The 17,779-nt window shown below is 37.7% G+C and overlaps 1 protein-coding gene across 1 annotated transcript in view; it reads right to left on the bottom strand.

Annotated features, from left to right (window-relative positions):
- MAP3K5 (mitogen-activated protein kinase kinase kinase 5) overlaps positions 1-15,062 on the bottom strand; it is an 81,758-nt gene extending 66,696 nt beyond the window's left edge. The window contains exon 1 of the mRNA XM_053458990.1: positions 14,106-15,062. Coding sequence (XP_053314965.1) covers positions 14,106-14,547 — 442 coding nt within the window. The 5' untranslated portion in view covers positions 14,548-15,062. The remainder of the gene's footprint in view (positions 1-14,105) is intronic.
- Positions 15,063-17,779: the final 2,717 nt, after the last annotated feature.

Raw genomic sequence — 17,779 nt, 5'->3', positions numbered from 1 at the left:
CACTACACAAAAAAACTTGAAAAAAAAGAAAAAAATTCAGTACTTAACAGCTGTTACGTAAATCTCTTTAGACATCTGAAGATTAATATTATGACTGAAAAAAGGACACTTGGAAAAACCTTCTTGAAGATGTACAAAACAACAAAATGTCATAATCACTGCATCAGAAAGCCCCAAAGAGAACAAGAATGAACATCCACGCCGTCATTCGAGGTGACAGCTAGAAATTAATTAAAAAAGCAAATTAAAAAGTAACATGATACTTACTGGGAAAAAAGTTTTGTGAAAAACACATAATTGGGAAAAAAACAGAAACAAAGCAAAATGTAATCTTAAAGTGAATCCTTAACCATTAGGTTGCCCAGCTAAACATATGAGAACAGCTATTTTCCAATTAGATTTAATACATTTTTAGCTGGGACGATATAGGCAAGCTGAAATTCTCCAATGGATTAACCACTTAAACATACCCCCCCCACACACACACCAACATAACAGGTGTACAAACGGCAACACCTTTGTCGGGGTGTGTATAGTGCCTAGAGGGGGTCTGACGGGGGCCATGTGGAAGTGATCAGCAAGCATTGCCAGTGTTCATGGATAGACCCTCTGGGAACCTTTTTACATTTAATATTGCCTCCTGCAGTGTCAGTACTGACACTACCAGCAGAGAATGCCCAAACTTCAGGCATTCTCTGCTATTCTGGTTGTACTGGCGGGCTGAGCCGTTACATTATATTGGTCAGCAGGAAGCTACTGCTGATCAAGGAGACCCCAGGCTGTCAACCCTGATCTTGTGTGTAACAGCAGGGAAACGTCTCCATCAGTGCAAAACCCATAGGACGTACTATTATGTCCTAGGTCATCATCAGTAGGGCCTGTTTATAGTATAGTATATCTTAAGGGACACAAATAGGTTAAATATACATTATTATTACGATTTAAAAGGGAATTGTTGCAGTTACAGATTTTAGCATAACCATTTTTTTGTCAGTGCCTGTGTAATAAAATGCCAGTTTATTGTCCCTGCTGCCCACACTGAACAAGAATGCATATTAAAGTACTATGTGTATACTTTGGCATTCATTCTTTAAAATGACATTAATAAAAGCACTGTAGCTACCTTGCATTTGCTCTCCTTCCCACAGTCTAATTTTTCTTGCCTCTGATTGGCGTCCCTCTACCCCCATTCTTTTACATAGCAATATTTCAAGGCCTGGAAGGGGTCTAGTATATTAGTTAATATTGACATTTTTACACTTAACACCAGTGCGCTTAACACATGCACAGTCTTACACTGCACACTGACACCCACATACAACCTAACATTGCACATGGACACACACATAGTCTAACATGGTGCAACTGACACACACAGTCTATCACTGTACGTTGTCACACTGCACACTGGCGCGCAAACATTATTTTTCCACCTAGCTACCTTCACTATACAGAGCCTTTCTTCTGAGCAGCGAGTATGACCTGCTGTGCTACTGCTGGGTCCCGAAACATCTACATATTACAGTGCTTTGTAGGAGCTGTAGTGCACTGCTTCCTCAGTGACCCTGGTTTTGTGAGACGTTTGGCTGTTTGAAACAGCCAAACACATTCCTGGCACATGATATACTTATTTTTTTTTTAAGGAATGCTCATAAAGTTTTTGCATAATAAATTGTTACACTTGTGTGATTTTGTTACAACATTAACCATGCATTATATATAGCAGCTCTTCCAGTTACAAGACAAAATGTGTCAAAAAATGTGGGATGAATAAAGAATGATGTAATGTTGTGTAAACACATAGCTAGTAGAACACGAGGCTGGCTTCGAGTATGACTCAGCGAGTATCATGAATTAGTCACGCTGACCACTGCTAATGACTCTCCCCCTCCTGCTCTGATAACATGCCAAAAGTCAGCATGTAATAAGCAGTATAATTAACACCGCACAATCAACTTACTATCAACTATTATTAAAGGCGCAGTCATGCTCAGAATCTTTTTCAGACATAAGCAAACTGTTTCATTAAGAAACATTATTAGAGACCACAGGGAGGCTATAAGGATTAAACGTAATAGGTGTGGTTTCTTCAATGATAGTGTGATTAAAAAGGAGAACTAAATAAATACTAATAAAAAAATACAACATTTGTTATACAGTTTACTTTACAGTATGCGTTTTGGGGTCAGGACACATTTTCCCCCACGGGAGGCGATTTTATGTTACAGAATACATTTAAGGTACAACCTTAGAAAAACAGCTTACACTTTACCTAGGGAAAGCTATATACTTTATTTTTCAGGTTAAAATGTAGTTACCTAGTTTAAAGCAAACTGTAAATCACATTACATGATATAGCCGTAAAAATACCACCTTCCCCTAACAAAAAACATTTTTTTTTCCCCACATCAAGTAGTAAAAGTAACTAAAACACAAAATATTTATTAAAAACATCCGTCTCTCTAAGTAGGGTTCAGAGTGCTGGCATCACAATCTGTAGGAGATGTTCTGTAAACCACGATAGACCTGATGCATCACACAACTGTAATCACTCGACAGAAACCAAACCAGACATACATTCGTATCCTGTCAAAACAAAGGATGAAAAAATAGCAAACCCACTAAGAGTCAAACTGGAAATGTGTCAGCATTCATCTGATGAATGCTACAGTCTGTTCTAAAGGAGTACATTAATCTCCGCAATTCATTTGCCTTCTTCTTCATCTTTTGAGCATCACTACTATAGTTTCGGGCAATAAGAATTTTGGGGCCATACCTGTGTGTCCCTCTTTGTGGGAAGACTGAACGCTTTGCACTTACAGATGTTTGAGGTCCCAAGAAAAAGTATTAATGGAGCGTTTCCGTGACAACATTTTAAACAGAACAATTAGTACTCCAGCTCATCAAGGACTTATAGGGTCATCATTGGTGTCATTTGAGTGGGAACTATAAAGGGACACTCCAGCGATCATATTCACTTTAATGAATGGTTCTTTTAAATTCTAAGCACATGCATTTGCTCTTTATCCACCCCACAGCTAAAAATCACGAAGGAAATGTGTTTGCCATACACGTGATATACTACATACAGTAGGCTCTGGCTCCATGGCTTGAAAATGCATGTGTATGTGTGGAAAGCGCTCCCATTGATTTCAGGCAGGCAATCAGTGGCTAGAAAAGGCACCATGGAGGAGGAGGGCAGCTCCTGCCGCAGAGTTGCCATGTCTGTGTCAGGTAGGTGCCTTTTTCATTGTCCCTATAACTTTAACTGTAATGAAACTTTATGATACTTTATCTTACAGAGTACAAATAAAAGAGTAACTATCTGCACAAAGGAGGAACAGACTCCAATCTGACTCACATGCCTCCACTCTCGATACACAAACTATAATATAGTCAACTGGTATTTTGAAAGAAAATAAACTATTTAAGCAGAAGTACACTCTCAAGTGATCAGTGTTTTGTGGGCTTTTTCACTATTGTGCTCTGTTGGGTTTCTTTAGCATTTTCCTTGAACAATGAGTATATATACGATCAGTCTCCTGGCATCAACAGACAGGCCCATAAGCTTTTTCCTTAAACTCAAAGTTGATAATAAAGGTGATCCTTACATACACATTTAAGATGTGGAAAAGCAGCTCTGGTATTTTTTCCCGGATATTTATGAAGAAGCTGGACCTGAAGGCTGGAGGTAAAGGGGTTTTGTCAAATATAAATCCTACATAATAAATAATAATAACACAATTAAATGTTCATTTACATAGTTACTAAAGTTTCAGTTTGCCTTTTTTTTTTAACAAAGGCAGCCTGTAATAATCAACCATCTCTAGCAATTTAACAATAAGGGAATAATTACTTAGCAAGTACTTTAATATGCATTCATAATTGGTGAATTGGTTTTTTTGTGATTATCGGGCCTTCCCTGTGGTAGTATTTCTATGGTAAGCAAGATTGATTTCCCTAAATTTAGGTGACGCTAAAAAGGAAGCCCACGGCAACCACTTAAGGCCTTTTTTGTAAGCCCTTCCCGCCGCTGAGGCCACCAGATCCTCCATACATGAGATCATATTAATTGTGGAGAACAAGGCATCAATGGGTAGGGGGCTTTGTGATTTCCAAAAACGAGGAATCACAGCCTTCGCCGCATTAATCAAATGAATTTTCAGAGAGCGTTTGTACGTACCAAAAGGGAGACCAACATGGTGTAGCAGAAGTGAAGCAGAAGAAGAGACAAAATCAGGGTCATCCACTTCTCTTATTAAGTGAACAACCAGACGTATATCTGGGCAAGACCACCACAGATGTAAATAGGAGCCATTCCCTGACCCGCACCTCCAACATAGCGGAGAAATCCCCGGTAAGTAGTGATGAAGCTCTGCAGGGACCCTGTACCACCTAGACAATAACTTAAAGGAACATTCTTGGGTTTTGCTAGAAACCCCGTATTCCACTCAGCATCCGAAAAAGTTTGCTTTAAATCCCTTTCCCATAACCCCACAAAGTAAGGACGTACATCCCCCTGTCCAGAAACCAGCAGGGCATATATCCGAGATAACAAATGTGATGGTTCGGATTGCCCTAAACAAAATCATTTTAGCTCAGATGGAGGTCTAGTAACATGAGAGAGAGAGAAAGTTTAGATAAAACAAATCCTTTCAATTGATGATATAAAAAAGTAATCTGAAAGGGCGGCGCAGTAGTCCGAAAGAAGTTACTCAAAGGCCTGAATTTTCCCCCTGATGCAATATGATGGACCTGTAGAGTACGAGAGCGAGCAGGAGCACATTTTAACAACCAAGTGTTGGAGATGCTCTGAGGTAGGTCAGGGTTAAGTGTTACGGATACAGTGGACCAGGATAAGTCGATAGGCCTTGTTGTAGACTTGGCTGACGCCTTATGTAATTAACTGTAATCAGCGGCAGAGCAATTAAACGGGATGGCTGTAAGTATTCTCACAGACAGACAGACCTAAAGTATTACCCAGCAGAGTGATAAACAGAAATAAAGCTTTTTATGAAAGTATGAAAGCAAATGAGCAGTTTATAGGTTTGTACAACATCAGATCCCACTCACAGAGGGACATTCTCAGACTTATAAGGTAGTTTTCACCTCTAGCTAAGCAGTTCCACGAATGTGATGACTGTGTCTATGTCTGTGGATAGGTATTACAAAAGGACACTTGTCAAATCATTATACATAATAAGTAAAAACCCACAATGCTACATGGCTGATTGACTGGTGAAACATAGTAGTGTTATTATGTTTACTTCCTATTTTTTACAGGATGGAAATATGGCAGGTCTAATACTATTGAGATTAAAAAGGGACGTTGAGCTCCTCATACTACATAAGTAATGCTGAGAGGAACCTGTAAATAGGCAAGTATCTGCAAATTTAGGTTCTACAGACTTAAGCCTTAAAGGCAGGTCTGGACATATGCTGAGAAAGTGTAATCATCTATCATCATCTAACTTATTGTCATCTTATTTTAAGTTTTTTGTGGACAAAAAACACATTGGTTGTTAACTTGAACATACATTTCCCTTAACCTCGTCTTAAGCGTTCTCTAAGGCTTCCTTTTCATCCTTTCCTGTCTTCACCCAATATACAACCAGACCCATTACATTAAGCTTATATAGAATGAAAGAAAGCTGTCAACAAGGAAATTCCCCAAACAAAGGGTGTGTTTCTTACAAGATGGTATATACAGTTTGGTATATACAGTTTTTATATAGATGGTATATACAGTTTTTAAACTGAATTCGACAGAATACACTTAATAAAACAAAAATAATCTTCTTTGACCCCTTGCCGGTTTTCCCCAGCACACAAGTTTTCTGGCTATTTTAACCCACGGCAGGTTAAAGCTCTGACATTTCCTGAATACTGCTCAGCTAAATTCTCACTGACTTAAATCGGAACCCACAGTAAAAGCTTTCAATCTGGATTAGTGGTGTTGTTCCCCTTTAGGTTTAGCAACTCAGCTGACAACGTTACCTGCTACTAACAGCTAGCTCCTGTCTTATGTTGCCTAAATATTGACCCTCAATGTTTTAAAAAGGTTTGGGTGTTTTCTCAAAACAATTTCTGTAAAAAATGTTTTTCATTTACTTGATAAAAGCGTAGATATTTGTGTTAGCATTACACAATAAAATATAAGCTGTTAAACATCACTGATGACCTGTTTTTATGATGTATATCATCCATAGATATACATATAATTAATTGTATGTCTTAAGCACCTGTTAGTAGGCTGAAATGGAAAGAGCTGATTGTTACATTCCAACCCGATTGCCTCAAAAAAACACAATTCAGTTTCAGTGCAAATGGCTAATTGTGGTGCACTCAGTAGAAACATTCTATAATCCATTAAGGTGATTACTGCAATTGCAGCACATTGGCCAAGATTTTTTTTTTATTGGTATGATCTCCCATTATTTAGGCCAACTGTTGTGTTCTACAACAGACCTCTCCCTCCCCACAAAAGGTCACTTAATATATACTAATGAATGAAGAGTTGAAAACAAATAACACATCTTTTCCGCTTGTATAAATACTTCTGGTACAGTTCACATCTGATTAGCTGCACTGTTGAGAAGTCTGGTTTTCTAGATATAGATGCTTCCTTAACTCAATCAACGTTGGAAGTGAAATTCCTTCTGTGCATTGTTAATTATGAAGTATTATTGTGAGGGCTAACCGATTGCTTTATTAAAATACACAAATTAAATTTTACATTCATTTAAGGCCTACATTTGACAATATCCTAAACACAATTTATTTGAGAAAAAAACAATTATACCAAAAACTTTGTTTTTTTAATAACGGTATTAGTTATATTAAGCTGTCACGCACAGTTTTAAGCTACTATTGTCTCTAGCATCATTCATAAGTCATGTTGACAGTCTAGCTTTTACAAACCTTGTCTCATGGGCTGTGAAAGGGTGTTTACCCTTCCATTACTGACATAAACCAACGTATGGCATTGGTTCCACCCATGTGTGTCATAAGCTAACTGCTGCCACAGATCAATTTCAGTATATCAGTTTGGTCAAAAGTAACATGAGCCAAAACCTATTCGAAAATAATGGCCCTAAATGTATAAAATCTAAAACCTGTTAAACAGGTTTATGAGTGAAGAGCCACTTGACAGCCCTAATACCATAAAAGCAACAGACCACGTAAAATAAACAGAAACAATTGTCTAAAATTGTCTAAAAATGAGAGAGGAATTTAAGAAAAGCAATTTGAATGCAGAGTTAATATTATTATTTGTTTAGAGGGTCACATGGCAACAAATACACATCATATATATATTTTGCCCTCCTAATTATTGTTGTTTTACCAATGCGCCCATGTTACATGACCCTTTTGTAGTAGCAGTAGCAGTGCTGTGGTATACAGGGAGAGTGCGAGCTGCAGTGAGGAGTCTGCAAGAGGTAGGAAGGGAGTGCTGTGTGAGCTGCAGTGGTGATGGAAGAAAGGCCATGTTTGTATCTATGTGTAAGTGAATAGGGCTAGAGTTAGTGTGTGGTACTACATGGCGGTAGTGTATGTTTGTTATGTATGGATTTAGTGTGGATGAGTGTGTGTTATTATATGTTGTTAATGTTTGTGAGCGTTTGCTTGTGTGTGTTAGTGTACTGTATGACTGCGTGTTAGCATATGATGTCAGCATTTGTGTGTGGGTATTAGAGTATGGTGCTAGCTTGAGTGTAAGTGGGTGTTGATGTTTTGGATAGTTCCCCACCCCCAGCTCCTTTTCTTGCAGAAGATACCTTTGGATAAACACATCTTCTACAGAAGTGTGTATACATAAAGTACTTTAAAGTGCTTAAAGATTTTCAGGATGAATGCGTAATTAAATGTGCATTTCAATGGGAGCGCTTCCCTGCCTTTTTGGGTACTAAAAATGTTGTGTGTACACTGAAGTTTCCCATTTCAAAGGGTTTCATTGAACCACACGAGAATACCAGTAAATACTCAAGGTGATATATTTGGGTAACACCCTGATGATTATAACCTCTCCTAACTTTTGCAAACATTATTCTGACTTCTAAATTCTACAAATATTTGTAAATTCTGCCCCAAAACGACTACTTGATTAAATAATTTAAAAAAAGTCAAAAAGCTGGACCCTAATAATCCTTGACATTTTCCTTAGCATATTCGAACAACAGGAAAGTCATAACTTTTTCTATGATCGTGAAACAGCATGTGTTTCAAAAGCGAAAAGTCTAAAATATCATGTAGTCAATAAAGGTCTTTCAAACCTCTGCGTATACCTGCTTAGCAAGCTCATTAGGTTTGAATCCAGGTTACGTTTAATTACATACAAACATTAACATTAATCGGTTTTAAAAAATATATTCTAATCGCACAGGACATCAAATTTTGGTTAATATATTATAAATTGTAAACTTGTTGCTGTTTCAGGATTTAGTATTACCAACGTAGTTCCCACACAGCAATAGTAAAATATTTTACAAGTCCTCTATAAATGTACTGTTCCACAACAGACACCCTTTTTTCAACACAAAAGAATTCTTAGAATTCAGGCAGCCACGTTACCAAAGATTGGTTCTACATTACCTTGTAAAGACATAGAGATTTTTATTCTATGTAAGGTGCAGGAGCTGGGACGGAGATTCCATACACTCTACATATAGCATAATACTACTTGCACTAGAATATGTAATTTAGAAACTTAATCTTGTTTGACAGGGACTGGATATTATTAGGCAATACAGATATACCCATAGTATGTCCTCTACTCTTACTTTCCATTATATATTAAATATAATGTTGCTGACAGCCTCCTACAACTAATACTTTATATGTATTTTAATATGCCTTCTTTAAATATTGTTAAAAAAAATAAAATATACTGCAGGATCCCTCCTCCTCCGTGACTGAAAGATTTAAATAAATGAATATGGGCAGTATCACGGCCTCCCCTGGGTCTCTGCCGCCCAGTCCTGCTCAACAAATAGCGGCAGGTACCTGGGGTCATGGTCTTGTTCTTCCTGCCTTGAAGCTGTGCACAGCATGGCTGTTCTTACCTTCCCCCTCCATGCTGCTGGTACACAGTGGTGAATATCCTTCCCCTGATGGCTTGCACGCGCTACTTAAAGATTTAAGGAGCAACACTTATTACTGCCTTCTCCTGAGTCCTGCACCAGTATCCAGTTCTTTGCCTTGACCACAAGTTGTCTAATCCAACTGTGTAGTCACCAATGGATCCTGAATTGTGTACCAGACCTCTGCCTTGCCTTGATCTTTGTTTCTGTCTTATTCCTGTGTACTAACATCTCAATTCATTCTCCAGTGTACCCGAGCTCTGCCTGCCTCGACTAAGATTCTGCTTTGTCCCTTTTACACTAAGTTCATGCTATTCATGTGCTGCGTTTTGCCCATCAGGAGATTCCAGCTCTGCATTGCAGATCCATACTCCTATACCTATATGGAATGACAGGGGGATTCTTTAGAAAGAGGTAGAACGTGTTAATTTACACATAAAGTGAATATGATTGCTGGAGTGTCCCTTTAATAGAACGTAAAAACACTCAGATATTAGTTTACAGATAGTTTACAGATATTTCCAGTCCAGATAGTATATATACATACTAATTCTTCTGGCATTATATCTGAGAATGTATTCACAACTGGTGGCCAGCTCACATGCCATCATGAAATTAAGAAAGCCAGGTTAATTATTTCCTTACTTAATCAAAACTGCAGAATATTGTGGCACTATATAAATAAATAAATAGTAATAATAGTATTATAATTACATATCTTTCAAGTTAGCGTAGAACCCTGAATTTTTATTCTTAAAAGTAGGTGTACAAGAGTCATTGGTAAAATTTTGCTTTCCATGTAAAAATACCTTTTGTGGTTATTTTAGATATACAGTATCCGCCAGCATGTCGTTTCTTGCAATAAATCCACAAAGAGCAAAACTACTTCACATTAAAAATAATGCAGATGAAATCTAGATTGAGTACGTAGACATTCAACAACAACTTCAGATTTTTTGCCTGCATGTGAGAATGTGAGATTGAGTGCTAAATGCTTGTTGGCCGTCGTTTAGTCTGCGAGGCTCCTCGTGCTGTGCCAGGCTAAAGGAATCAACTCAATTCAGCTACAACACATCAAGTCCTATGTACTTATTGATGTTGGTGGATGCCTGGGGAATAGTGAATCAACTCTATCCCATATTAGCTAAGCAGAACCCTATAGGGCAGGAATTGATAAGGATTTTCAAATATGAAATGATCAAGTGATGTTTAGGATCCCATGATAGCCTAACACAGCAACCACATTAGCAAATGTTCCATGGTACTAGGATTTCTCCAACACATAACCAAACAAGTGCATCACTTGGCAACATGTTATTTATCATCTGTTGAGCTTTCAGCTCTCAAAACTTGGTTACGCATTCCTGATTTAAAGACTTTTTGTGTCCTGCTATATGGGGATTGTTGAAATTATCAGTCGGGTGAGACCATCTGCAAACCTCCACACAGTCTCTTGGCTAATGCAAAGCCTTATATATATCTATTTGCAGTCTTTCTACATACAAAAAATGTCTGTGATGACCAAAAGTCAGGAGTAGGGAGGCTGCCTGAGAACTACTAAGGAGAAGTATTACATTTACTTTATTTAACTTCACAGTTAAATTATATTCATAATTTTCACAGTACGTTTAGGGAATATAGAAAATACAGATACCGGTAATTTTATTGATTTATTTCTGTCTGCATTATGCTGGAATACGTTATCATTCCTATTAAAGACGTGTTCTATGCCCTTTTTCTGCTTTATATACTATATTGGAATGAAGCAGACTCCTGGAATTACTTACTGTTACTTACTGTGATGGTGTATATGCCTGGTTGGGTGACATACAATGGCAGAAGACTGCACTCACAGCAGAAGGTATGAGGATCACAGCAAAAGTGCGATCATGACTTTACACAAAACACCTTCAGCCTTCTGAGAATTGCCTAAATTTCTTTTTCACAAAGCCAAAGACTTTAAACATTTAAATGTTGCTAGGCAGGGTTACTAATTCCACTTTAAATGTAGATATTTAGAAAAGGCTACGTACAAAGAAACACTCCAGGACCAAATAAATACTATAGATGGCACCTTGGGCTAACAAAAAATTATTGGTGCAAATTATGGTCCTTTTACACAGAATAAATTACAGTTTCTAAGAAAACAGAAACAGCATTTTGATGGGTTAGATATTTACTGCTAAAACAGCACTTGATTAATGTGCTGTTGTTTGAGCTGATTGCCCAGATTCACACCCTTCCCTAAGGTAGAGAAAAGTGCTTCTCGTAATTGCGTGAGACCAGAAAATGCAGGAAAATTTACATTGCAAACAAATATAATCACTACAAGATAAGGCAGTACCCAACCTTTTCTTGTGGTGGCTGGTCCAGTTTACCAGTTACAATAGTGTGGGTACATACTCTTTTTGTCAAATTGTAATGCTGCATAAAGGCCAGACTCATTTATATTATTTCCTTTTCTTGGGTAGCATGAGTGACGCTGGTACTGTATCACCCAAACAAAATCATCGGCTGGTAACAAGCTTTATGCCTCTGCTACACACAATAAATGGAATAAAAAAGGGATATTTTCTCCTTTCTTAAGTTGAATGCTTCTGTGAAGTTGAGTTTAAAGTTCTATTATACCTCCATCACATCCACTCTTGAAAGTCTAACTAAAAAGTAGCAATCTATTTGCTTTGTATAAACATTAACCAAAAACACAGCTAATGGGAGTGTGTCAAAAGATAACCACATACATGGCTGTTTTGGAGAGGGGCTTTTCAAAGAATATACGGTATTCCCTGATTATCTAGGCAACACAAGTGGACTTGTTTATGGTGATTAACTTCCCAAGAAGACCTTTCTTAGGAAAGGAATATGTAAACCCAAAAATATCAGCAATATGCACTTTGAATGCTGACTCATTATTGAATATTCAAGGAAATGAAACCACTTTTGGTATTTGGCAAGGAGGGCGATGGTAAAGAAACTGCTGTGCAAATGGTTCACAATGCTCCTGACGGAAGAACTATAGTTGGGCAATGTTCATGCATTATTCAATTTCTTCGATAATTCTTAGTCACACATGACCCTGGAATTGGTAATAAAATAAAAAATAAAAACTGCTGTGTGATGCTGTCACAGGGGAACACTGTTGATGTTTTGCCCACTACTGGAGGGGTTCAAATGTGATCCCTCTGTGTCTTGTAAAGACTTGTATCATTTGCATATTGTTCATTGTGTTACATACTTTAACTGCTCCATAGCAGCCAGAGGACCAGAAAAGCTGGAGAGGAAATAGAAAACATTGGGACTCACAAGATGGAGTACTTTAATATTGATAACATTTGTCAACCTGCCTTTACAGGACTTGTGTAGATAGATGACATAAACCACACACATTGTGAATGAATTTATCATGTATCAACTCAATGTCACATATTACATTAGTAGCAAGGCACCTCAGTAGATCTTACAGCAAGTTACACCAGCATTATAAGGATACCACTGTCCATGGTAAGAATCACTGGTGCATTCATTGGGGTTGTTGCCCAAGGCCTGACACACACAGCCTGTGGTAAAGCTGCCAGACAGAACCGCCTTGGTGGCACAAAGCCTAGTGCTGCCTACCATTCTGCTGTCCCATATGTATGGCTCACTGTTCATGGAAAAGACTGATATTGATAAACTATTACTTCTCTATACCTAACAATAAAAGGAAACTAGGTCAGTGACCTACTGTGACCCTTCAGAAAAAAATTGGCGTGGTCAGAAGGTAAAGCTAGTCCATTATGACTCCGAAAACAAAAGCATAGGGGTAATTGCATTTCAGACACAGACATTAGTGCTTTAGGCAGGGGCGTAACTAGAAACCTCAGGGCCCCGGTGCGAGAATCTGTTAAGGGCCCCTTGGATGTATCCTCACAAATATATTTAATATGGTCTAAAATGATACACACCAGAAGTAACATTTTTACAGAGATACAATAAGTATTTTTAATGACGCAGTATTCAGCAGCTTTTTGAGGTTATAAACAGTAACAATCTGTAAACACATTAATGAATGTCATTAATGCTCCTTTATTTTCCCACAGGAGTCCGATCCCAGAATTTATCCAAAAAATGTGCTGCTATTTCTAGAGGCAGATCCTGCTCTGAATAGCTTCTAAAAACAGACTCGTATTTTCGGTTCATTGAAATTGCGAAAGCATATTTTTGTTGTCACAGACACTTTTAGATTGCAACCTTGTGCTAACATGTATTGTCACACCTACAACTTGATACAAACCAGTTATGGGTTTACAATATCCCAATACTCCCATTCATATTCACTCTGGCCTCTCCTAGGATAGGTGTACATTGCATGGTAATGTACTGCATTCCTAAAGCCTCGTGTACTTTATGTACCACTGACTCAAGGCAGATTTTTTTCCTGCTACATTCCTCACTGCCTCGCAAGAGATCACAACACCCCAAGGCAGAAATCACAAGGCTTTCCATTGCCAGAACATCAGGCTTCTTCAGCTGATCTATCATTTTGTATCCAGTTGAATATTTTTAAAAATATCAACAAAAAAAAAAGATCACGGTCCAGAGTGTTGCTTTTATGCATTATATTAATTTATAGATCTCAATGTTACACTTAGAAAGGAAGGTGGGGACATTTTAAAAGTCTCTGCTAATGACACTACAGTGGAATCCCAAGTTTCAAAGCCCTGACTACAACAATATTATCTCACAGAAGATTATATATATATATATATATATATATATATATATATATATATATATTTACATAATGAGTATAATATCTTTCAATATTACATTTTACATTTTATTTATTACATTTTACATATTACATTTTAAAGGAGAGTAACAGAGTTTCTCTTTAACAGAATAGATGATCAACTCTCAAGCTTTCCTCCAAATAACTAATTATCTTAACATGACATAGAATTGTCATTGTTACACTATTTGTGACGTATTGATACTGTAATCTGCCATAAAACTCCTTCCGTTGAATACATGTGTCTGACTCACCTGCATTGTAGAAGCGATCAAGAACTGCAGTCTCTCCAAAGTCCAGTTTTCCAAAGTGCAAAGCCTCCAGTGCTGCCCCTTGGCTCTCGCACGCCTCCTGCAGGCTGTGCAGAGCAGCATTTTCACAGGCTTGCAGTTCTGAACTGCATTCATTGATCACATAAACCACAGTAATGGTACGGGTATTGCCACTGCTGGTGCCAGTCTGGGGGAAACCCTTGGCACATCTGGAAGGAGCCGCTCCTCCCCCATGAGCACCATGAATGTAATCTTCATGCCAGAAACTACCAGCTGCAGGGAGTCTCCTGCCCCCACTTGCACAACTGCTTGCTGCTACCCCTTGAAACCTGTGTTCCATTTTGTCTTCATACATAGAGCACTCCGGCACTGGCATTGGTGACACAGGGACTGAAAAAGAGATCTCTTCACTACTGTCACTCATCTCTCTTCTCACCAGGAACCAGTTGCAGGTAGGGGAACTTTCTTTAAAGGACTTCCCTCTTTAGAGATTAGTCTGCATCAGCTTGGTCAAGCCCCACAGGCAGAACAATGTCACTATGTGTGACACCTTCTACAGCCAACTACAATATCCAAGGTCTTCTTCAACTAAAATCCAAAAGTCCAAACGATCCAGCTCCTTCCTCACCTTACAGCACCTGTCCCACCGCTAACAAAACGTTCCTCTTGCAGTTAAAGTCTCTGCTGTAGTGTCTCAGAATTAGGTAGATCTATAGTGTGATCAGCATGCCATCTATAATAAATACCCATCGATCATTCCTTCTTCACACCTCCTCCTTGAGGTATCGTCTTCAATGCACTAGAAGGAGAGATCAGAAAGTAGTCTGCAAGCCCCTTAAGGCAATGTTTGCAACTATGCAGCCTGTTGCTACATCAGGGAATTGACTGAATTCGAATAGTTTCTTCTCTGATGGCAGTCAGATCCTGCCCACTGGGCGTGTAAATCGTACTCTCCCCAGAACAGCAGTGCAAGAAATTGTTACACAAGACTAAGGAAGAAATTAGAGAACTTCACTCCCCTTACCCCGCCCACTATACTAGTACACGCCTCTTAACCCGTTCACTTCTATTCTTGCCTCATCACAAAAGACACAATTAACATTTTTCACATTCCTTGGTGTGCTTCTTCATTCTCTAAGGAGTGTGATGCTTCCCTGTTCCTTTATTTGGTATTTTGGTTGTGCTGTGTTGCATGAATAAAAAAACTGTATTAATTCATGTATTTTATTACAGTTACTGCTGGTTAAGCGAATGCAAACAAAAGCATAAAGCTATCCTGCAATCAATACAAGACCAAAGACTGATCAAGTTCTGAATTGCTACATGGGCAGACTAAATGGGCCAAATCTTTTTTTATGTAACATAAAAATGTGATTTACAGAAACAAAAATGTTTGATTATGAATAAATGCTTTATTATTATTATTATTATTATTATTATTATTATTGTGATTTATTTATCTGCCGCCAACAATTAACACAGCGCATCTTTCATTACATATATTCTAAGCCTGTGATAAAACTAGAATTGACAGACTAAGGCATAGTGATACATTAGGTAAAGGGGCTCTCAATCTTACATTCTAGATGGAATGTGAGTAGAGAAACATAGTACTGTAGATAGCGCTGCAGGAGTTGTATTAGTGACACATAAACTATGAGGGTTCTAGATTCAAAGACTGTGGATTTTGGAATTTTGAAACGTTTTTTGAATATTGAGAAGGAGGGTGAGAGCAAGAGGTTAAATCAAGTAGGTGATAAAAGAGGAGGACAGCCATAGCCCACGTGAAGAACGTAGAGATCCAGGAGGGTAGTATTTTTTATGCGAGTAGAAATGTATGTGTATTTTTAATTTTTTAATTTATAGTGATCACTTTTTGAGTGGAATTGTTTGTTATGATATAAATATGATTTTTCTTTGATTATTTTGTTTTCTACTGAGCACCTACTTACATTTTCAAGATGTTACTATTCATAACAAGGTACTAAAAAAATAAAATAAAATCTTAATTCTATGCCCCTAGGCTTAGCCTTATTCATGTACTGTGAAATATATTTACCTAATAATTTCTTGTAATACCTTAATGATATTGTCTACATTTCACACTAAACTAGCATTATTTATACATACCAGTTCTGCCCCCTTGTGGCAATTAGTAGTAAAATGAAGACAAATGAGGGTTGAATTTTTTTATCTGAGTCTACAAACTAGGGGTACTTAAAAAAAAACCTATATTGAATGCAACTGAGAAATCTCACACTATAACCTTGGTTTTTTTTCCATTTGCTTTCTTTGGCTGTATTTGCTTTTTTTGACACCATGGTCCATAAGTGTTTGGGGCACCTAGTCTGCCACTAAGTATACAAAATCCAGAGTTAGGGTAGGATTGTTTGGGACCAAATGCTTGAACAAAAAAATTTAATTTATAAAGGATAATGTCAGATTATTGTTTTAGCAAACATAAATTAAAAAATGATGATACAACAAATGTTTGTCCTGAATGAGACATTTATCTTTGTCTCATTCTTTAAAATCAAAAGAACCTGGCAATTTAACAGTGGTGTGTAGACTTTTTATATCCACTGTATATGGAATTTATTGTAAATTCGATTTTTGTTCCAAAATGCATCTAGTTTTTAAGATGTATTGTATGTTATAGACTTTTGCATTCATTTTCATACAAACTTTATTTTTAACAAATATTGCCTGCTTTTTGCATTAGTATGAACAAAAATGAGGGTGATCTCCGACAAAACTGAGGAACACGAACTGCAAAAGTGCCAAAAATTCAACATGATTCATCCATTCATCTCCACTTGTTGCTGATGAGGACACCAGCCGAGCTCTTGTACCCACACACACCCCTCATATATACCTGAGTCACACTATTTGCCATCCAAATAACTATTAATTATTATTTTTTTAAAATCACATTATTTTCTTTAAACCCCAGAAAACAGAAGTGTTAAAAGGCCCAAATAATGGAATCAAAACATTCACTTCTGCAAAATGTTTTTACATGGAAATGTGTATGTCAAAGGTTCTTAAGGGGGAAGGACTGTGAAACCAAAGGGGATAATGAAACCAAGCCTTACAATTAAATTGAATTTCACAGACTCTAAAGAACCACCATTCAAGTTTCTGCGACTAATCCTTTGTGATAAAATCTGCTTATTGAAATAGAGTAAATAACACAATACCTTTACTTATCCCCTCACTGATTACGGGGTCTAGAAACACCAACACCCATACACAGACACTAGGACTAGTTCTGCCACATCGACACCCAAACACTGACACCAGGACAGGCTTTTACACACCTGTCACAAAATATTTTTTATTATCTTCAAATCATTGCTGAATAATAAATATTGGTGACAAAATCTGGCATTTGACTGCATGAAATTCCAGAGTAGGGAATATACCTTTTTTCTATTTTACAGGCGAGCATATTAAATATTTGGAAATGTCAGTGAGATGGAGTGATTCCGGTATCCAAAGGTTTGACTGAGCTGGCAGCAGGCAGGTATGAAAAAGTAGGGGTCAGGTGACCACCACTATACCAGTCTTAAGTAGGCAGAAGCCTTCTTGGAGTCAGAAGTTGAACTACCCCTACCACGAGTCACATGCAGCAGCCGCAGCAGTACAGACGGACA

Source organism: Spea bombifrons, chromosome 3 (assembly GCF_027358695.1).
Source record: "Spea bombifrons isolate aSpeBom1 chromosome 3, aSpeBom1.2.pri, whole genome shotgun sequence".
Taxonomy (NCBI): Eukaryota; Metazoa; Chordata; class Amphibia; order Anura; family Pelobatidae; genus Spea; species Spea bombifrons.
Note: the sequence above shows the minus strand (reverse complement) of the source record. Positions and strands in the feature narration are given on the sequence as shown.